The sequence below is a fragment of the Scomber scombrus genome, chromosome 14 (genome assembly GCF_963691925.1).
Source record: "Scomber scombrus chromosome 14, fScoSco1.1, whole genome shotgun sequence".
Classification (NCBI taxonomy): Eukaryota; Metazoa; Chordata; class Actinopteri; order Scombriformes; family Scombridae; genus Scomber; species Scomber scombrus.
The window spans coordinates 11,436,584-11,455,522 of record NC_084983.1 but is presented as its reverse complement, the minus strand read 5'-3'; the positions used below and the strand labels follow the sequence as shown (position 1 = coordinate 11,455,522).

Genomic DNA, 18,939 nt, shown 5'->3' with positions numbered 1-18,939 from the left:
GACTAAATGAAAATATTAAACACAAGTTTCATTTGTGTAAAATAGTCTGGTTCTGGTGTCTTTGACTCTGCCTGAATGATGAATAATCAAAAACTTTTTTTTTCTGTCTAAAGGCGGAAATGAGCTCCTGGATCCGTTCCATCCTCGGCTCCATTCCAACAGGAGCAGGGGACTCACCTGGTGTTCCGCGGGCCCTCAGCCGTGCCATGACCATGCCTCCCATCTCCCCCGGCTCAGGTGATACCGGAGGTGTTACCATGCGCAACAAAGATGGCAAAGACAGGGATCGTGAGAAGAGGTTCAGCTTCTTTGGCAAGAAAAAATAGAACATTTGTAAAATTATCGATGGAAACTACATTTGTCAAAATTTCAACAAACTGAAACAGGCAGAAAGGAAAGTACAAACAGGTCATACAAACACACTGCTCTCAGTGCAGGCCCCAAGGAATTTGTCGACAGCTGCTGTATGTGGCTTCCAGAGAACTTTGTTTCTTTTCTTTCTCTCTGATTCTCTCCCTCACCGGTTTTTATCTGTCATTTACTTTTTTTCGTTCGCCCATATTCCACATTTTACTGCACCCAACAATGAAAGCCCTCATCCAAAGGCAATTTCAGCCAATTAGCAGAGCTTCTTAGTCTGAGTCACTAACACAGCCAAGTTGTTGGAGGTGCGGTTGGCATTAGCAGGGATCCTGCCTCAGTTCAGGACCAATCCACCAAATCGGCTCCTCTTCAGCATGAATATTTTCTCTCCAGTGAGTCTTGACTAGCTGAGCTGTTTTGATGCTGTGTCACTAATATAATGATGGATGGTGGCTTTCCTCTGGTGCACTCCGGTTTTAGTTCCCCACTTCTAAGCTCTCTCTTTGGGAAGGATTACATCAGTCTCTTTTTCTGTTCTTGGTATTGATGTTATTAACCTGACCGATATTATTGCTATTATTATTATTATTATTATTTATCTTTTGCTATTGTTGGTTTGATAAAACAAACTAATTAATTTGACAATAGATCATCTTGATTCATGTTGTGGAGAGAAACACATTTGGTTAAAGTAGTGGAGAATGTTGGGCTTGCCCTTGTATGTATTATTATTATTATTTTTTAGGAATGACAGTTCATGAGGTGTTTTGAAAAAAATAAATAAAGCTCATTTAATTTTAGCAGTGTGCAGTAAGTGATCACAAGTTTCATTGGGAAAATGATATATATATATATATATATATTTAATAAGTGGTTTTATTTTTTATTTGATCTAATTTTGCCTGTATTTGATTATTTCTTGGAGTGATCTTTTCTGCTTGATTTTCAACTTTCTTTTTGTCTGTACAAAGCAGAGAAGATTAGTTTTCTAGTGTGTGTGTGTGTGTGTGTGTGTGTGTGTGTGTGTGTGTGTGTGTGTGCGTGCGTGTGTGTGTGTGTGTGTGTGTATGCGCGTGTGTGAGTTGTGGTGCTGTGGATTTTGCACGTTTATGTTATTCCTGATCAAACGTGGCCAGATGGACGCTGCTTTTCGGTACGCGAACGCAGATGAAAACCAGACACAAAACACAACATAATATAACTGGAATGATTTTATGAAAACTAGCTTTTCTTTGCTTTTGGTTTTATTATTTGTAAGCTGACCAATGAAGTTTCTCAAGATGGTTTCATTATTTCTGTTTCAGTCTTCTAATATCTTTTCCATTCTCTCTCTACTGGTGTGAAGGCATGGGGGCAGTTTGTAGATAAAAAAGCTGAAGCACATCTTCTGTGGCAGACTGCACGGACACGAGCAGGACAGACGGACAGCTGACAGGTCTCATTACAGGTGAAGTGAGGGCTGTGGAAGTGAGATTAGATAGGCAGTGAAGAGAGAGAGAGAGAGAGAGGTGTACTGAGCCTTACTTGAACCCACATCAGATACACTAAATCCAACCTCCATTTAAACAGTCCGTAAAGGAAGCTTTTAGAGTATGAAGAGAATGTTAAAATGTGCCCTGTGGCAATGATCTAATGTACGTCAGTGGATTGTATATGCAGGTACTATATGCAGACTGAATTAGAAAAGAGTAACTATGACAGGCTCTGCTCTCTAGCAGAGTGAGTAGTCCTAAATTCTCTTACCTGAGCCTTGCGTTCCTGCAGATGTGGCATGACTTCGTATAGGTTTGTGCTTGTATGTGTCTCATCATTGCCATCAATTCTCTTCTGTGTTGATGTACTCTGAAAAGACAAGATCACTTCATATTCAGGGCTGGAAAGCAACATATAATATGTGATCGACATTTACGATAATCCAAAACAAGATCAAAACAATCCAGTATATGATAGTTGTTTATCACTATCCTCACATACTGTACATGTTTGAAATGAGAAGGGCATTTACAGTATATTGTGAGACTGTAGGCAGTAGAGTAATTTTATATAAATATGTTGACACCACTGAGTTGGTTGCTGATAACTATAATTATTGTCAGTGTCAATTTGCCTTTTCTTACTGCCAAAATGCAACAAGATGTAACTGGATAACAATTCTGAATTGAAGAGTTTTAATGGATTATCTTACTGGTTGCAGGTAATCAGTTATTTGTAATTTATTACGTCTTGAAAGTAACTCTTTTAAGCTGGTGATTGCATGGTTGTGTAGACCACTCTTTAGAGGGCTGATCAGTTTGCAAGAATGTCCCACCAACCTGCTGTGATAACACAGATAGCTGGAAGTAAACTTGCATTTGGTTGCACTGGTGTAAACAGGTTGGCCTTATTTTCCAGTCCCAAATGAATGTGGAACTGGTGGGACCATTGCTCAAATCAAAGACCCTCCAAATCAGAGAAAAAAAGGTATCTCATCATCCAGACTAATGACTGTACCTGGTCCACACTTTATCAAACTGACTGCCTCGTCTCTGTCAGTGAGATTTTGGATCCTGGATGTGTGACAGAGCTCCCAGTTTCAGTCCAGTTTAAGTAAACTAAACTATGATCTGGGAAGTTAATAAGGTCATTGCATACATAAGTGAGCCGGTGCAGTTCATTGTGCACAATTTCAAATGGAGGTGTCATTCTTCCCTAATGGATGAGCTATTTTTAGCAACAATTGCTACTTCATCCATGCTCTGGGCATCAGGCACAGCATCCAGCTGATGGAGGGTAGTTCAAGTTTAAAGGTCACACAGTGTATTTTCTTATCAGCTCATTTGAATGTGAATGATTGAAATTAGTTTGGCCAAATTGGTCACGTGAAGCAAAAATACTTGATATTACATGAGCGCTCTCTCTCTTTCACACACACAACACATTCGCACATAAATACTGTACTGTATGTTTAATGCAGAACGACCCTGGCGATCCAGTCTTGTGGAAATGTCCTCAGCTGGCTGTGATTCGATGTTGCATACGGCATCCTTTTAAAATAACATTGTGTTACTGGTGAGCTTTGACCAGGAGATGGAAAGTATGTATTATCAATGTCAAAGAGATGAGTTTTTTGGTTTTGAGAGTACTTGTGACAATGGGGTACTTAATGAAGAAGAAGAAAAAAAAAACACTTGTACTTGTTAAGTATTAAATTTGAGTGACAAAGACCGGTGACAATTTGAGCTTCCTTTTTTAGAAGAAGGCAGGATATTTGCTGTCTAGTGGGAGCTTGTATTTTTTCATCCAGTGGTCTGTCTTGCAGCATTTGATAAACCTGTCCACCTACCTTTTATTTCTCATTACTTTTGACGAATGTCTGTTCCTTCCTCTGTAATTCAGAGTTGTTAATACCACTACTATTATTAATTGCTATTATTATCATTATTGCTACTGTTGTTACTATTACTACTACTGTTACTAATGCAACTTATTGCAAAAAGTATAACTGCTGTCCATTTTCAGGTACGTGTCTGTAATACCAGACCCTTCCACACGATGTCAGTGTGCTGTGGAGCATTTTCATTACAAATCGAGATAATGTTTGTTGACTTGTGTATCTACATCTAATATTAGGAATAATAAAACATGGTTTAATCAAAAACACAATGTTGTTTGAGGTTTTTAATCCTTATAATGGGCCAGGCGTACAGGTGTGACTAACTCAACACACGAAATGCCAATTTTTCAACAATGACTCAAGCTGTTAAGTTATGTATGTTAAATGTGTGTGGTCAAAAACATTACTGATTGGATATTGGAAGTGTATGCTGTGGTATGCTCAATATACTTATTCTTTCAGTTCATATTTTTCACTTGTGTATTTCTGTAAAGTTTTATCTCTTCAGACCATTAAAATGATAACAAAAAATGACTTGGAAAAAAAAATCACTAATCTTTGCTTGCTTTGGTTATTACCCAGAGAGATTTGCAACTGGTGACGATGAGTCGCAAGAAGACATTGCTTGTTTTAAGGCGGCACAAGCCAAAAGGGTTCTGGGGCCACCTAGGGTATGGTGGGACCAAGAATTTAAAATCAAGTTCCACAAGTGGTTGTTTTTAGAGCAACAATATAATAATGTTTACATTCTTAAAATCATACAATTGTACACATTATAATCACAACAGTGTATCATTTCTCATGCTAATTTTACTGTTGGTTACATTACTGGAGAATGATTTTCTTTCCATTGTATAGCATTACAATATAACACAAAACAGCAGTTTAGTCCACAAGTTATGGTATTCTGCTGTATCTGATGCTGCAACTGAGTTTAAAGAGCTCATAAATACCTGTCAGAAGAGATGAGAATGGATTTGTTACCTGAAAATTTAAAACAAATAGAAACATATTATTGATAGGAGTTAAATGTTAGTGTTCATAGTATCCTGCATGTAAGATATAATTCTTGCAGTGGTTGTGGAGGATGTGGGGAAGATAGATGCTGCAGTGCTCTCAGAATTAATTAATGATGCAACTGCAGCAAATGAGGTCAAGGATGATCGAGTAATGCATGAGGATATGCATTAGGTTCAGGTTTAATGAGTGTGCATTGGGAAGGATGTCATCATCTAAACAGCAAAGCAAGAGTTGTTAAGAGGAACTTGAGCCTTGGTTTCAACACAGTGGTTGTTACCTGTACTGAAGATACTAAAAAATGGCAGAGAATGAGGATGGTGGTTAAAGACCTCTGAAAGTAATGAGTCAGTAACATTTTCAGTTTATATTGAGAAAGAGTTGGTGGGACAGAGTGAACATCTCTACATATTCTCTTCATATATCTCCACATATATGAAGCAGTTGGACTTAAGCTCAGTTTAAATAGCCACAAAATGAGAAAGGTCAACAAAAAATATTTTTATGTGAAGTCAGAATCAATAAATCCAAATGTATTCATTCACAGTGAAACCTCACAGATGAACCACATACCATACGTTAACTAGGAATCTGGGCACCTTTGAAACAGCACAGCCAGATATCCACTGATCATCAGAATGTCTTATAATTTGATAACAGTTGCAGAGTTTATGTATTTTTAATTTTCTGTCTGTCATGTCCACCAAAATAAACTGAACTTTTTCAACGAGAAATGTTTACTGTGATCACATTAATATGATTTCTACATCTACCACTTTTTAAAATGTATTTTTAAATTTTTACTGCTGTTTATAGTTATGTGATGTTACTAAACTCTACTGTATGTACCTTAACATTGATAATATGCCTTTTTCACAGCACTACTTTATTCAAGTACAGTGTGACGGTGCACCAGCGTTGGCAAAAATGGGATGCTGAAATTGAAGCAGCTAAATGGAATTCATCCATCATTAATTTTATAGTTATTATTTCCTCCTGTGACGTGTCATCACATTACTTTTAAGGCTGAGACTTGCAGATTTTGTATGATATAATCTCTGCCATGATTTGACACTGAAAAAGCCCCTCTTTGTTTAGAGTAATAATTTTAATTTTTACTCTTTTACTTAGTTTTGATGCAATGTTTCCCACTATCAAAATACTACTTAGTAAGCAATGATCTGCAGGAAACTTGATGCACAGCTATATTTATAACAGGTGAACAATACTGGCTGCAAGTGGAGTTACTTGAATGAGCTTCTGATTAGTAGGTCAAATCCTCCTGATTGTCATTTGAACGCATGGTTCAAAGGAAGTGTTCAACTCAAGAAAATATGACGTGACCTATTTCTTGTTCATTTTACATGTCATAACTTCTAGTGTTTTTGTTTTATTTAATATTTCTGAATTCTCAAACTTTCTTATTATTTCCAGGTTAGTTCCAGAGATTTTCAGTGTGGTCTTCAAATGGATATAATGTTAAAGGATGGTTTATATTTAAATAGCACCAGGGTCAGGAAGGTTACTTTGGAAATGTAATAGGTTACAGATTACTAGTTACCCTATTTAAAATGTAATAAGTAATATAACTATTTCAGTTACTTAATCAGAGTAATGCAACTTATTACATTTGATTACTTTTCAAATTTTCAAATTAATGTTTTCAACTGTTGGGGTAAGTGTACCCATTAAACCCACCAAAATCTAAGTTCAGGTGTTTTTCATGGATAATGACATGATTTATAAGGGAGATGATTTCTTATAAAGCAACATTTATCTCTCATTTGAAAATGTATTCATTAGTTCATGCAGATTTTGGAATATGAAATAAAGATATTTTATGAAAAAAGTCAAAAGTCTGACATGGGCTTAATTGGTATCGTGAATTAAAAACAGCAATGTATGTATTCAATAATATGTTAAATATTAAAAAATGAGCAAAATCTTAAAGGTCTGACTTCAGATGTAACCTCCTTTGTAATCATCAACATTTTCATAAGTAACTGTAATCACCTATTATAGCACATGGGCTGCTCACTGACAGCTTTTTAATGATGAAATCTCTGACAGTGCCACAGGGCCACCAGTAGGGGGAGCGACAAGTCTATCTGCCTACAAGTCTTAACACAGGGCACACATTACCCATAAGCCACTCTCCCCCGTGTATTCAAGCAAGATGGCAGCTGTTGTTGAGAATGTTGTCAAACTGTAAGTGTTGAGACTTTTCTACACACCTCTACAGCCGGTTAGCTGAGGGACACCGCGACCGCGCCGTAACGGCTGTCTCCTCACACAGCCGCCGGTCGTGTCGCTAGCTATCTTCAGCAATATTTTCAACTTGACTTAACTGGGGAAGGTTAGCCAGCCGCTGTCGGACCGTCGTGTCTGCTCACATCCTGGAAGTGTGTAATAGTTAGCAGACACGCAGATAACGTTTCTCATACATGAATATTATGTGTAACAGGTCATGAGTCGATGCGAGTATGTGTGTTTCTGTTAGATATCTTGGTATCTTGCGGCGTATTTGTGGCCAGCTAACGTCGGTGAAATACAGCAGCTAGGTGAGCTTACACGCTAACAAGCTAAAGACTGAACGGCAGCGCAGGCTGGGGCGACTGGCCAACGAGTTCTCAATGAATGAAGATAACCTTTTTCATCTTGAGACTCCGTGGTTATACACTCTGTTGTAATCACACATCTCATTCTCACATCACAACTCTTACAAACTGTCAAGTAAAAGTGGATTTTTCCAGTTTCAGTGACTCACACCCGGTTGAAATAAAACGTGCTTCCGTTTCCGTAACGTTAGTTTTCACATCGCCCAGGTGTCACAAGCAGTTACCTGAACCCTAGTAACCACGGTGACTTGTTAACATATCACCTAGCTAGATGTAAAAGTTTCTCATAAACTTTTTCCTACGTCAACTTTTTATTTTACTTATTTGTCATATAAGGCTTATATCGTCCTGATAACATAAGCAGAAAACAACAGTACTAAAATAATGACAGTTTGATGAAAAATATTCACATACTGCTAATGTTAATATCTATTTTAAATTACTTAAATGTTTCATTAAGAGTGTAAATGGTGAACTAGTCAGTAACAGTCACTGTTTTCAACTATTTTCCATGAGCGAAGCTTCCAGTTTTCCAGTTAAAGTCTAACAGGCATTACATTATGCAAAATCATTAAACCTTACAATAAGTGATAAGAGATATGTCATTTAAATGTGGGATCTCTGAAAAGCTGTCTTTAAGATATATGTAACCACACAGAGTATTGGCAGTACCTTCATTAAGGCTCCATTGGTGCATTTCCACAAATGTTTCTGTATTTTCCTCTTTGAAGTGCTTTGCTTCAGCCTTAATAGTTGCAGCTGCTGAATAACAAGATTATTTGTTTCCCCCCTTTTCCTTGTCAGTCAGTGATTTGAAGAAGCAGTAAGGCCTCTGTCTCTGTCATGACCCTGCTTGTCTCACTCGGAGGCGATGCAGCCTGGAGCTCTCCTGAATGGAAATAAGCACAGAGCACTATTTGAGTATTTAGGTTGAAAACACAGCACGCTGACTGTAACTGACTACCAAGCTGTTTCATGTTGATGTACAAACAAAGCAGCGCTCTGCCACTGTACTCTCCCTAATGATTGTGTTGTTTTTGAGTTGCCAGCACTTGGGAGAAAGACATTAGGCTTTCAACCAATCTTACATAAAGATTGAAGTAATACTGCACTGGTTTTGAAATAACCACACCTGCTGATTATTGTCTGTTATCCACAATATACCTGATAGCACCTGGCTCTGGTTTGGTTTTGCCAGGTTGGGAGAGCAGTACTACAGAGATGCCATGGAGCAATGCCATAACTATAATGCCAGGCTGTGTGCTGAGAGGAGTGTCCGCATGCCCTTCCTCGACTCTCAGACCGGTGTGGCTCAGAGCAACTGCTACATTTGGATGGAGAAGAGACACAGGGGACCAGGTAAGACACAAAACATGTCAGAAAATAAACTGTAATAAAAAAAATAAAAATCTGTCTTCTAAATAGTCACAAATGTGCTGAAAAAAAAGGAGACAGGAGAGCAATGGGGAGGAAATTGCAGAAACGTTGTGTATGAACTTCAGTGTAGTTGAAAATGGCTTGGCCACTTTACATTATTTTGAATTGTGTTTCTAATATTTTGTCCACTTCATTAACATACATGAAGACAAAATATTAGGAAAGTTTTTCAATATAAGTTGTATCACCACCATCCACTACAACCTCAGTAATAAACATGAATTAGAATTGTCACCTTTCTGACAAATTGAAAATGTATAAACTTAATAAAAGTTGAATTAATGGCGGAGCTGTTGTATTGGATGTATTAGATTGCACAGGTGTTTCTAATAAAGTGGCTGATGAGTGTAAGCTCGCAGCTATGTTTGCCCTCATTGTGGTAAATAAGAATTCAAACTATGCTACCAAGGCGAATGCTGTTTTAAAGAAAGCAGAAGCACAGATATAGAGATGTCTCTTTTTGTTTTGTCAGTGTACCATAAAGCTGACAGCTAATGTATTTAAATAGGTGCAGTATTGTGTTGAAAGGTCTGTTGTGACATTCCTCAGGCATGGCTCCAGGGCAGCTCTACACCTACCCATCCAGGAGGTGGAGGAAGAAACGGAGATCTCATCCTCCAGAGGACCCCCGGCTTATCTTACCACCTGTCAAGTCAGGTGGCACAACTTATTCAACATTTTACCATGTTAGGATTTAGAGAAAAAGTTAAAAGGCTATGCTTTACGGAGAAAAACTGCAATATTTCACACAACTGAAATTTGAAAAAAACACAAATGCATGGTGTATGTTTTAGGGGCTGTTAAAAATCACTTATTAATGTGAATAAGTGCGATTTAAATGTGACTCAACCAGTCAGAAACAAGGAACAGCACTATATGTTTTCACAGTAGAGATTAATCTTGCTTTTATTTCTTCACAGAAATAGATATAGGACTGAAGAAGGATCCTCTGTTGTCGTCGGACGGCAGCAGCCTGGAGGCCCTGCTGAAGGGGGATTCTTTGGACAAACGCACACCCGCAGATCTCCGAGGGTCTGAAGAAGATTCCAACCTAAGTGATTACACCGGAGGTCTGAACCCTACTGCCCGGATTAGAAAGGTTCTTGTTTTCATGAAGTAAAATATCAAGGTGACGTAGGCAGAAAAGATGTGATGAGACTAATTATCGCTCCACACTCACTCCTGTCAACGCAGAGAATCCTTGAGCCAGATGACTTCCTGGATGACCTGGATGACGAAGACTACGAGGAAGACACGCCTAAAAGAAGAGGCAAAGGGAAGGGGAAGGTAAGTAAACGCAGCAAAACCCGAACACTCTTTTTTTTTCTAAAAACCTGTCGGGTCTCATAATGTGTCTGTCTTCAGGGTCGAGGAGTGGGCAGCAGCAGCAGGAAGAAGCTGGACACAGCAGCACTGGAGGACAGAGACAAGCCGTACGCCTGTGACAGTGAGTCCTGAGGAGGGGGGAGTGTGTAGGTGGGGCCAAACATTTAAACTGGGGACGGAGTCGAGGTGTCACTTCAGATGTTTCTCCTTTTTTTTAATGTCTCCTCTTTCTTCTATCTTCTTTCTGCTCTTTGTAAGACTTTCTAAATTTGTCTAAAAAGTCTAGACTTTTGTTCAACACTATGATATCATACATTTCTTTCACTTAGACTTGCATTTCCAGTCCTTCCATGGGTAGGGAAAGTGGGGTGGTGGTGTTTCTATAACTTCTTTGGTGTTGTCCACAACTACATATCTGCACTTCTTGATGTGTTTTTCCTCTTTGTGAAGTGTGTTTCACTTTCAGCTCCAGCTCTCTGACTGACTGACTCACTGATTCCCTGTCGGTCTATGAGCCTGTTTCTCTGAGCCTCTGCCTGTGCTCTCTCTCTCTTTTCTCCTTCTCTTCTCTCTTTCAGACACTATCAAACAAAAGCATATTTCAAAACCTTCTGAAAGAGGTATATTTCCTTTTTTACTCTAGTCTGCCTGCCCTTTTTTTGTCTTCAATGCCTGTTTTTAATTTCTGTCTGTGTTTCCGAGTAGATTTGCTCTTTGTTTAGTTCAGTTCATGTGGTAAATGTTCTATACTATTTACTACAGTGTAATTAACTAGATGTAGAGGTCAAGATTTTGTTATTACACACCCTATTTAAACTGTAGTCTGTAATCAGCCAAAGATATGAGCGGTCTCAGTCTGCAACAGATAAGCTGTGGCTCATGAATGTAATTTTTTCCCCTTTATGTGTCCCTGAACTTCCCACACATTTAAATAAGCAAGATGCTGGATCCTGCTTGTTTGTTTTTGTTATCCTCTTCTCTTCTCTGCTTTGTGTTTTGTCTTACTACATATGTGTGCAATTTGAATGCATTCGTTTTCCCCCCCCTTTATTTCTCTATACCTCCTCTGCACCCTATCAAGTCTCATTCCACTTTCCATGTTTTCGAGTGATCTGCCGTCTCCGCTTTGAATCAATTTCATGCCTGTTTCTACTTCAGGGACTATTTTTCCAAAATTGTCAATCTGCCTTGTGACTAGCTGCGTCTTTAGCAACTTGATTTACACTGTCCTGGAGTGTAATCACTCCTTGAGGCGACAGTTGAAAGAAACCGGATATTAACTACTTTTTGAGGAAATGAAAATGAGAGAAAGTGTGGAAGTGAAAGAAGAAGTACTTTGTCTTTGGGTGTTGTGTCTTATCTCATGACAAACCTCACACCCTCCCTGTGACAACAGCCGCGCACAGTGGCATCTTTGTCTTCCCTAAAGTCAGTAAATCCTCCTTACATAAATGCAAATCCAAGAATTTTATATCTACTATTAACATTTAACTAAAAACAGCATGCAGAGCAGTTTGTTATAATCTTCTAATGTCAACATACTCTTAAATGTAAGCATGGGAGAGATGGATCTATAAGTGAAATGAGATGAAACAATAACTGTTGAGATGATGATTCTCACAACCACACCTCTGCAGTTACAGCATTTCCTTTACTAAGTGTGGTGCTGTGATGTCATGAAATATTAAGAGCTGTGCTTAAATACATGAGCCCCACCTAAAAGGAAAACTCTAAACGTTCTTCATCTTTTCCTCTTATCTCACTGTCAAGTTGATCCTGTAATTGTGTGTCTTGATATTAAACAAAAGGCGAGAGTACACACAAACCTGATGGGTTTATATTTTCATCATCATTTCACCACATCAAGGCGTACACTATCTAAAGTGTACTATCATACACTTGAGGCATAGAGCAGACATTGCACAGATCTTTTTAATAAGACCATAGAAAGATGTATAGACATGTCATTTTAGATTTTTACTGTACCGTGAGTACCGTTATTACTCTGAAAATGACATCATTAAAGACAACCACTTAATAAAAAAACCTGGACAAAAGGAGTTATACAGTATGTAAAGCATTTATTTAACTCTCAGCAGTACTATTAGTGTCTTTTGTATAATATGGACTTCACTCATGCATTCTCTGTTTTCATACATGTTGTGTTTTCGGGTTTTGGTGGCAGTCTGTGGGAAGCGCTACAAGAACCGTCCGGGTCTGAGCTACCACTACGCCCACTCTCACCTGGCCGAGGAGGAAGGCGAGGAGAAGGAAGAGGTCGAGATCAACGAGCCCGCCCTGCCGTTGCCCGAGGAGCCTAAAAGTAAGTGACGAGCCTTCATGGTCAGCAGAGGTCATTCACTGTAGGCAGAGATTTCATTTTTAGATAGCTACGGTCACTGTGAAGACGGACAGCTGCATGGACTGTCTGAACACTGATGCTGTCTGGGTGTTGTCATCTTGCTTTCAGCTCCAAAGAAAGGCCCAGACGGTATTGCGTTGCCTAATAATTACTGTGATTTCTGCCTGGGAGACTCCAAAACCAACCACAAGACCGGCCAGTCGGAAGAGCTGGTGTCTTGCTCCGACTGCGGACGCTCAGGTACATTTCAAAACATTTGGCTGCTGGAATAGAGTAGCTGCTGAAGGAGTGGAAACATTTAAAGTGATAAAACAATCTTCCTTGATGCAGGCCACCCCTCCTGCCTGCAGTTCACTCCTGTAATGATGGCTGCCGTGAAGACATACCGGTGGCAGTGCATAGAGTGCAAGTGCTGCAACATGTGCGGAACCTCAGAGAATGATGTGAGTCCATTTATGTTCAGATATTACACATATTGTAGTTTGTCGCACAGAAAGGTCTAATGTGTTTCCGTTCCTTACAGGATCAGCTTCTGTTCTGCGATGACTGTGATAGAGGCTATCACATGTACTGTCTCAACCCACCCATGTCTGAACCTCCAGAGGGTAAATTCAGCAGATGAAAGAGACAGTGTTGTACTTCGCAGAAAAACAACAGTCGTATATCTGAGAAAGCTCAATCTGGGGTCAAAGTCAAAGCTGTATTCAGTGCATAGAGAGAGGACACTGATAGGGATGTAAAACTACAAGAATATAATTTGAAACACCAAAAAGGCTGCATTAAGGATTAAGAATACTTTCCATAAGTCGTGTACTCAGTAAGACAAGCCTGCATATTAATTAGAATATTAGCATTAGTATAATTACAGCACTGAAAGTTTTTTGATATGATACCTAAGCTTTGATATTAATACCAAAACATTATAGATTTTTTTTTTTTAAATACCTTAATTTGAGGAATTATACATGTTTTTATACCAAAACCTTATTTTCATTAAACTTAATAAGCCAAGTTACAACTTTAAATAGGCTCTTTGACATTAATGTTAAAATGTATTCAAAGTCAATGTTAGTAATACCTTTAAATGTCTATGACACTAATAGTTTCTCTCTGCTATTTTGGCATTCAGGAAGCTGGAGCTGTCATCTATGTCTGGACCTTTTGAAAGACAAGGCATCCATATATCAGAACCAGAACGCCCCGCCATCGTGATGGCCGCTCCTCCTGCACACACTCTTCACTCAGCCATCGCACAGCAGTATGCTTACCCTTCAAAACAGATGATAAACTCCCCTTGACAAGCTGACCTCGGAGGGAGTGTGTTCAAAAGAGGTGATAAATCGTAAAAAGGGAAGTATACCTTACCAAACTGATCTCACTTTGCTTCAGATATGACTGTTACACAGTTCCAAGCTCAGATTCAGCCCCATAGATTTTTATTTTCAACTCTTTGCCGCATAGCCAATTTGAGATACACAGCATAAATAGCCAAATTATCACTTCCTGTTCAGCTTTTTTTTTACACATACATCTACACAACATTGTTAAAACCTTGTCTTTCTCTTGCAATGTACTGATTTTATGACTAGAGCAGAAATAGAGCTCACTGGAATCAAGTAGCATGCCAATGCTTGCTCATCGTTAAAAAATAGACATTTTATAATATTTATATATTTCTATGGTATAAAATAGTGTTAAGTATGTATAAATTGGAAAGAGAATGGTCCTGTAATGGTCTTTTTATTAGTGCCCATCTCATCATTATGGAAAAGAAATCCACTAACATGTTATTTTATGGCACTGCTGATATTTGGTGATTGATTTGATAGAGTCAAAGGGATCTGCTGAGACTATAAATGATTTTTCATCTCATCCACGGCTGACTCATCATTCTGGCTCACACAGAAACTTGACAAACACAGGAACTTTGACTAGAAATCCTGACATGCTCGTCAAAATGGCTCCAAAGGCTGAATGACTTCAGGGACAGCAGGTCAGACTTCGGTCGCCCACTTTGTGTTTGTGGCTAACGAGCTCAAAAGAATCATGAGGACACACTGATGACGCGTTTCATTCAGGCTCTGGGGCCTTTTTGACAAAAGTATCTGCTCTTCTTTCTGGTCCTGTCGACTGCAGCGGCACAACGCAGACATGATGCTGAAACTTTAATTGAAAAACTGTCTTCAAGCTGCACACCAGGGGCTAGATGTGTAAATTCAGTGTAGATTCATGATTAAAACTGTGTGTATATACACAGCCAGAAATATGCATCAGAATTATAAAGCTGTGTGTACACGTGGTTCTTTTCTGTTGTAGAAAACTCATCATATGCTCCCTTCTCAGCCAGTCTTCAGACCTGTCAGTGAAACAAATGGCAAAAAAACCCAGCAGTTTCATTGATTGTGTTGCACCAACGAAGTTCTCCAACAACCAGAACAGCTGTCATTACACACAACCATTATGCACGTTTGTATCATTAATTCATTATATAGGCCTGTAAAAATCATTGGCATAATAAATTTCAGCAATGTAATCAAGGATTAGTTTGTAGTGCTAATATTGAAACAGACTTTACAGGGTGTGTCCCAATTATGGATAAATAAGAGCGAAATTAAGACTATGTAAATTAGAAGAATGATCAAATAGATAACACAAAAGTAATTTATCAATATTAAGATGGGAAAAGCACCTCTGCACCGTTACGAAACGCAGTGTAAATGCATAGAGATCACACAGTGCCGTTGATTAACAACTTCATGTTTTATTCAGATTGTTTGTCTCACTGTATTCTCCACTTTGATACAACCTGCAACTGGCTCTGGAAATACACATGTACACCTTGTCTGAAGTTTGTATGAGGGGAGCACATTCTCATTGTAAAGTTATGTTTTCATAAATGCCAGTTTAGGTTTGGGAAGTGGTGTATTCATAGTTTGTATGTGTGGTTTATACATCTGGCCCCTGGTCTTTGTTTTACAGATGACATCATGGTATGATGATGATTCTTCCAGTCAAATCAAAAACAAATCGGCCTTGCATTATCAGCCAGGTAAAGGGATTAAAAAGCCTTCACTGATGTGTTCTAGTAGTTTTCTGATCATGCACCATATATCTGTTGATGTGACACCACTAGATTATTTTAATGTAACTGAGGACTGTGCGACCTTGCATATGGTCACTTGCTGACAATATTAAAGCGATATAAGAGCCCCTGTAGGATGCTGGGACAACAGGGACTGATGGCAGAGTCTGTTTATGCTCTGTTACCTGATTATGTGCGATACTGTAAAGTGCTATTACAGACAGGGGACTGTGGCAACAATGATGGAAGGCTCCACATAGTAGAAAAAGAGTTTATAATGTGTATAGTCCTATGACGAGGCGGCTCTTTTTGTCACTGCTTTCATAGTTTTATTATGCAATGGTTTCCTTCTGTGGCAAGGCTAACAGAAAAATGTCTGGCTGAACTGCTAAAGCAGTGACTTTACCTCAAACAGAAACAGTATTTAAAGGGTTGAAACATGCTGTAGATAAATGGGACACAGGCAGAGGGATACATAGTAATGACAGCTGCAGTTCCTGCTTCAATAACTGCATACTCTACAGTTAAACAAGTGCATGCTCAGTAATTGTCTGCACTCTCATATACTTCGTAGTCGTCTCAGCATTAGGTTGGCAAAGGTGTTGGGGAAGTGGTGTAATATAAATTAACCATGCTATCATGTCGTTTCAATAGCCAACTAACAATTACTAAAGCATTACACAATTATAACTTGGTTTATTTTCTCATCACGTTTTAAACTTACTGTTATTTAGAGACAGTGGCTACTAGAATATTTTGCTGGTTGTTTTTGTATTCATCGATGGTGTTTGCGTACCTGATGTGTGGGACATTTGGGGACTTAAGTGAAAGTTGCTTTCTAGTTAATCCAGTGATCCCGGTGTCAACTGAGCCGCTCTCTTCCAAAGTTCGAAAACAAGAAGCAAAGCCCATAATGTGATTAAGAGACCAACTCTGAGCTGCACCGTCAACACAGATTGGTGAAGTAATGATGGGCCCATTATCCACCTTCCAGGCTGCACTCAGAGGAAAGCCGTGAACAAAAAGTAAGTTCACCTGTTGGCTGTTGTGTTATTTTTTTCATATCAGATTATGGTTTTCTGGTTTCTAGCTTTGGGAGAGAATCGTCCATGACAACAAATTATGTTTGAACCAAGATCATAGGTTTACAAAGTAGGTGAATTCTCTTAGGGTGAACTTTCATTTGGATTGTGATGGAATGTTTTATTGTATGAAATCTGTCTTCAGGAAAATAAACTACTAGGCACTATAACTCACTGATGTGTTTTTTTCCTTATATAGAACAAGGAATGTGGGTATCTGATGAGAGCATTTTGTGCTAACTATGGAAGTAATTTCATTTTGTTTAGTTTCTTCATGATTTAATTTTATAGTGTAGTTCTCGAGATAAGTAACAAATTGCCCTTGATAAAGTTTAAAGCTATCATGGAAAATGGAACTATACTCACAATGATGAACGATTTGCTCTGACTTACATAAAGTTAAAAAAAAAGTTTTTTGGATGGTATTATAAGTTTGTAAATGTTTACTGATTTATAAGCAAGAGCGATAAAGACAAACCCAAGGAATATTTGTGAATTGAGCATTAGTATTATATGAAGTACTGTTGTAAAAAAAAAAAATCTGTATTTCTGGCTTTCTCCATTAGATGGCAGTCATGTACTAAACTAAGTCCACCACCACTTCCAACACAGAATAACAGGTGAAAGAGATGAATTGTTATTGCACATTTTTTTATTGCACTCAAAATACAACAGTCCTCTATGATCCAATACGACCTCTAAAGCAGTAAATTTGAATATCCTCTACCTCCAACACCACAGCAGAATAAACAGAACATTCTTCGAGTGCTGTAAAACCACAAAAAACTAGAGTTCACCTGTTTGGTTTGGTGATGCTGTCTCTGTATGACATTACCAGGTTTGGATCTCAAACTGTTGATAATTTTTCTTGTTAATTAATTATCCATTTAGTTCATGAAATGACAGAACATTTTTAAAATGTGATCTCAATTTCCCAAATCCCAGGCTGGTGAAGTATTAGGCTTGACCAGTCCTCTCACAGAGAAATGCAGTGAATCCTCACATGTGAGAAGCTGTAACTAGTGACTGTTTGAGTCATTTTTCAAACAAAAATGTAATCATTGTCTTCTGAAGGAAAAGTCAGTGATACATAGCAGCCTACCTTCAATAGTGTTTCCTCAATCCTAGACTCCAATTTACCCTTAAAAAATGTAGCTCCTGTACTTTGATTTCTGTACATTTTAACAGCTTGTACATCACTTTATAGGCCTCATTAAGATGTAGTTATAGATATCAAAATTCCTGGCATGGCATTTAAACAGATCTGGGTGTCTTTATATGCACAATGTTGAAATTGTTTTGCTAGTTCAATAATTTCGTGTCAAAAGGGATACATACATAATTTCATTTAAGTGAAGTGTAGTTTCCTCTCCACTAAAATACAGCACTCTGTCATCACTGTACACTGAAATCCCCAAATTCATCAGGCACTGTGTCATTGTGGCTATTAACAAAACAGGACAAACTGCTTCTAAACTCACAAATCTAAATATTCTAGCAGGTTTTTTTTTTTTTTACAAACATTTTTCAAATGATTTTGGTTTTGTCCTGTCCATGGTTTTTTAAAACCTTTATTTAAACTTGTATAACACAGCTTAGTTTTCTGTTCCTTACGTGAAATGAGGTTGAGTGTGTCAACGATTGAATACTGAAATAAAAAGAAATCTTAAGTGCTTAAGAGATTTTAAGACACAACTGCAATTGAATTCAAAACAGACAGCATTACAGTCTTTGTTTTCCACAAACTGACAAAATATTCATTCATTCTGTTACAATAATTCACAATTAGGCGTACATAATCTATCCTTTTTTAAATATCAAAACCACAAAACTAGTCTCTGTCAGACATTCATTATTGTAAAACTATGTCAATTATTTAACATTTACAAACAGTAAAAAGTATTGTTGAGTAGACAACAATAATAATAATAATAATTATACAGCCATTTGAAAAAAAGACAAAAATAAAACACACCGGATCCCTTTGGTGGAACATTTAGTTTTGAATTTGCAAATTTCATGACAGGAACTACCATAACTGGTAGCTTGCTGTCCTCATCAAACTAAAAATGATCATTTTATGATTGTTCTGTTTTCCGAATTTTAAGGACAGAAGAGCAGCAGGTACGTATGACTATGGATTATGCAGCATTACTTGTCATACTTGCTCACAAACTGTATGTGAGAATATATTATGGACATTATGGCAGATTTGTCTGCTTCTGTCCTGATGAGGTCATGCACTAAAAAGCAAAAATGTTCCACCAAAGTGAAATAAT

General features: G+C 38.1%; 2 protein-coding genes across 4 annotated transcripts in view; both read left to right on the top strand.

Moving 5' to 3' along the window:
• sptbn2 (spectrin, beta, non-erythrocytic 2) overlaps positions 1–4,005 on the top strand; it is a 33,704-nt gene extending 29,699 nt beyond the window's left edge. For both annotated transcript variants that reach the window (XM_062433486.1, XM_062433487.1), the window contains one exon: positions 114–4,005. In XM_062433486.1, the coding sequence (XP_062289470.1) occupies positions 114–326 (213 nt within the window). In that variant the 3' untranslated portion in view covers positions 327–4,005. The remainder of the gene's footprint in view (positions 1–113) is intronic.
• Positions 4,006–6,924: 2,919 nt separating this feature from the next.
• On the top strand, positions 6,925–16,830 carry dpf2 (double PHD fingers 2). 2 transcript variants are annotated; one of them, XM_062433489.1, is made up of 12 exons: positions 6,925–6,961; positions 8,570–8,730; positions 9,358–9,465; positions 9,729–9,907; positions 10,003–10,095; positions 10,174–10,255; positions 10,713–10,754; positions 12,320–12,457; positions 12,605–12,736; positions 12,827–12,939; positions 13,020–13,101; positions 13,626–16,830. In XM_062433489.1, the coding sequence occupies exons 1-12, from the start codon at positions 6,930–6,932 to the stop codon at positions 13,706–13,708; spliced, it is 1,245 nt and encodes a 414-aa protein (XP_062289473.1). In that variant the 5' UTR covers positions 6,925–6,929; the 3' UTR covers positions 13,709–16,830. The 2 variants fall into 2 exon arrangements, with proteins under 2 accessions (XP_062289473.1, XP_062289472.1); XM_062433488.1 differs by lacking the exon at positions 10,713–10,754.
• Positions 16,831–18,939: the final 2,109 nt, after the last annotated feature.

Coding starts and splice junctions, on each gene's coding strand:
- dpf2 (XM_062433489.1), top strand. CDS start 6,930: ATGGCAGCTGTTGTTGAGAATGTTGTCAAACT. Junction 9,908..10,002: donor CTACTGCCCGGATTAGAAAG/GTTCTTGTTTTC, acceptor CTGTCAACGCAG/AGAATCCTTGAGCCAGATGA. Junction 12,737..12,826: donor CTCCGACTGCGGACGCTCAG/GTACATTTCAAA, acceptor TCCTTGATGCAG/GCCACCCCTCCTGCCTGCAG.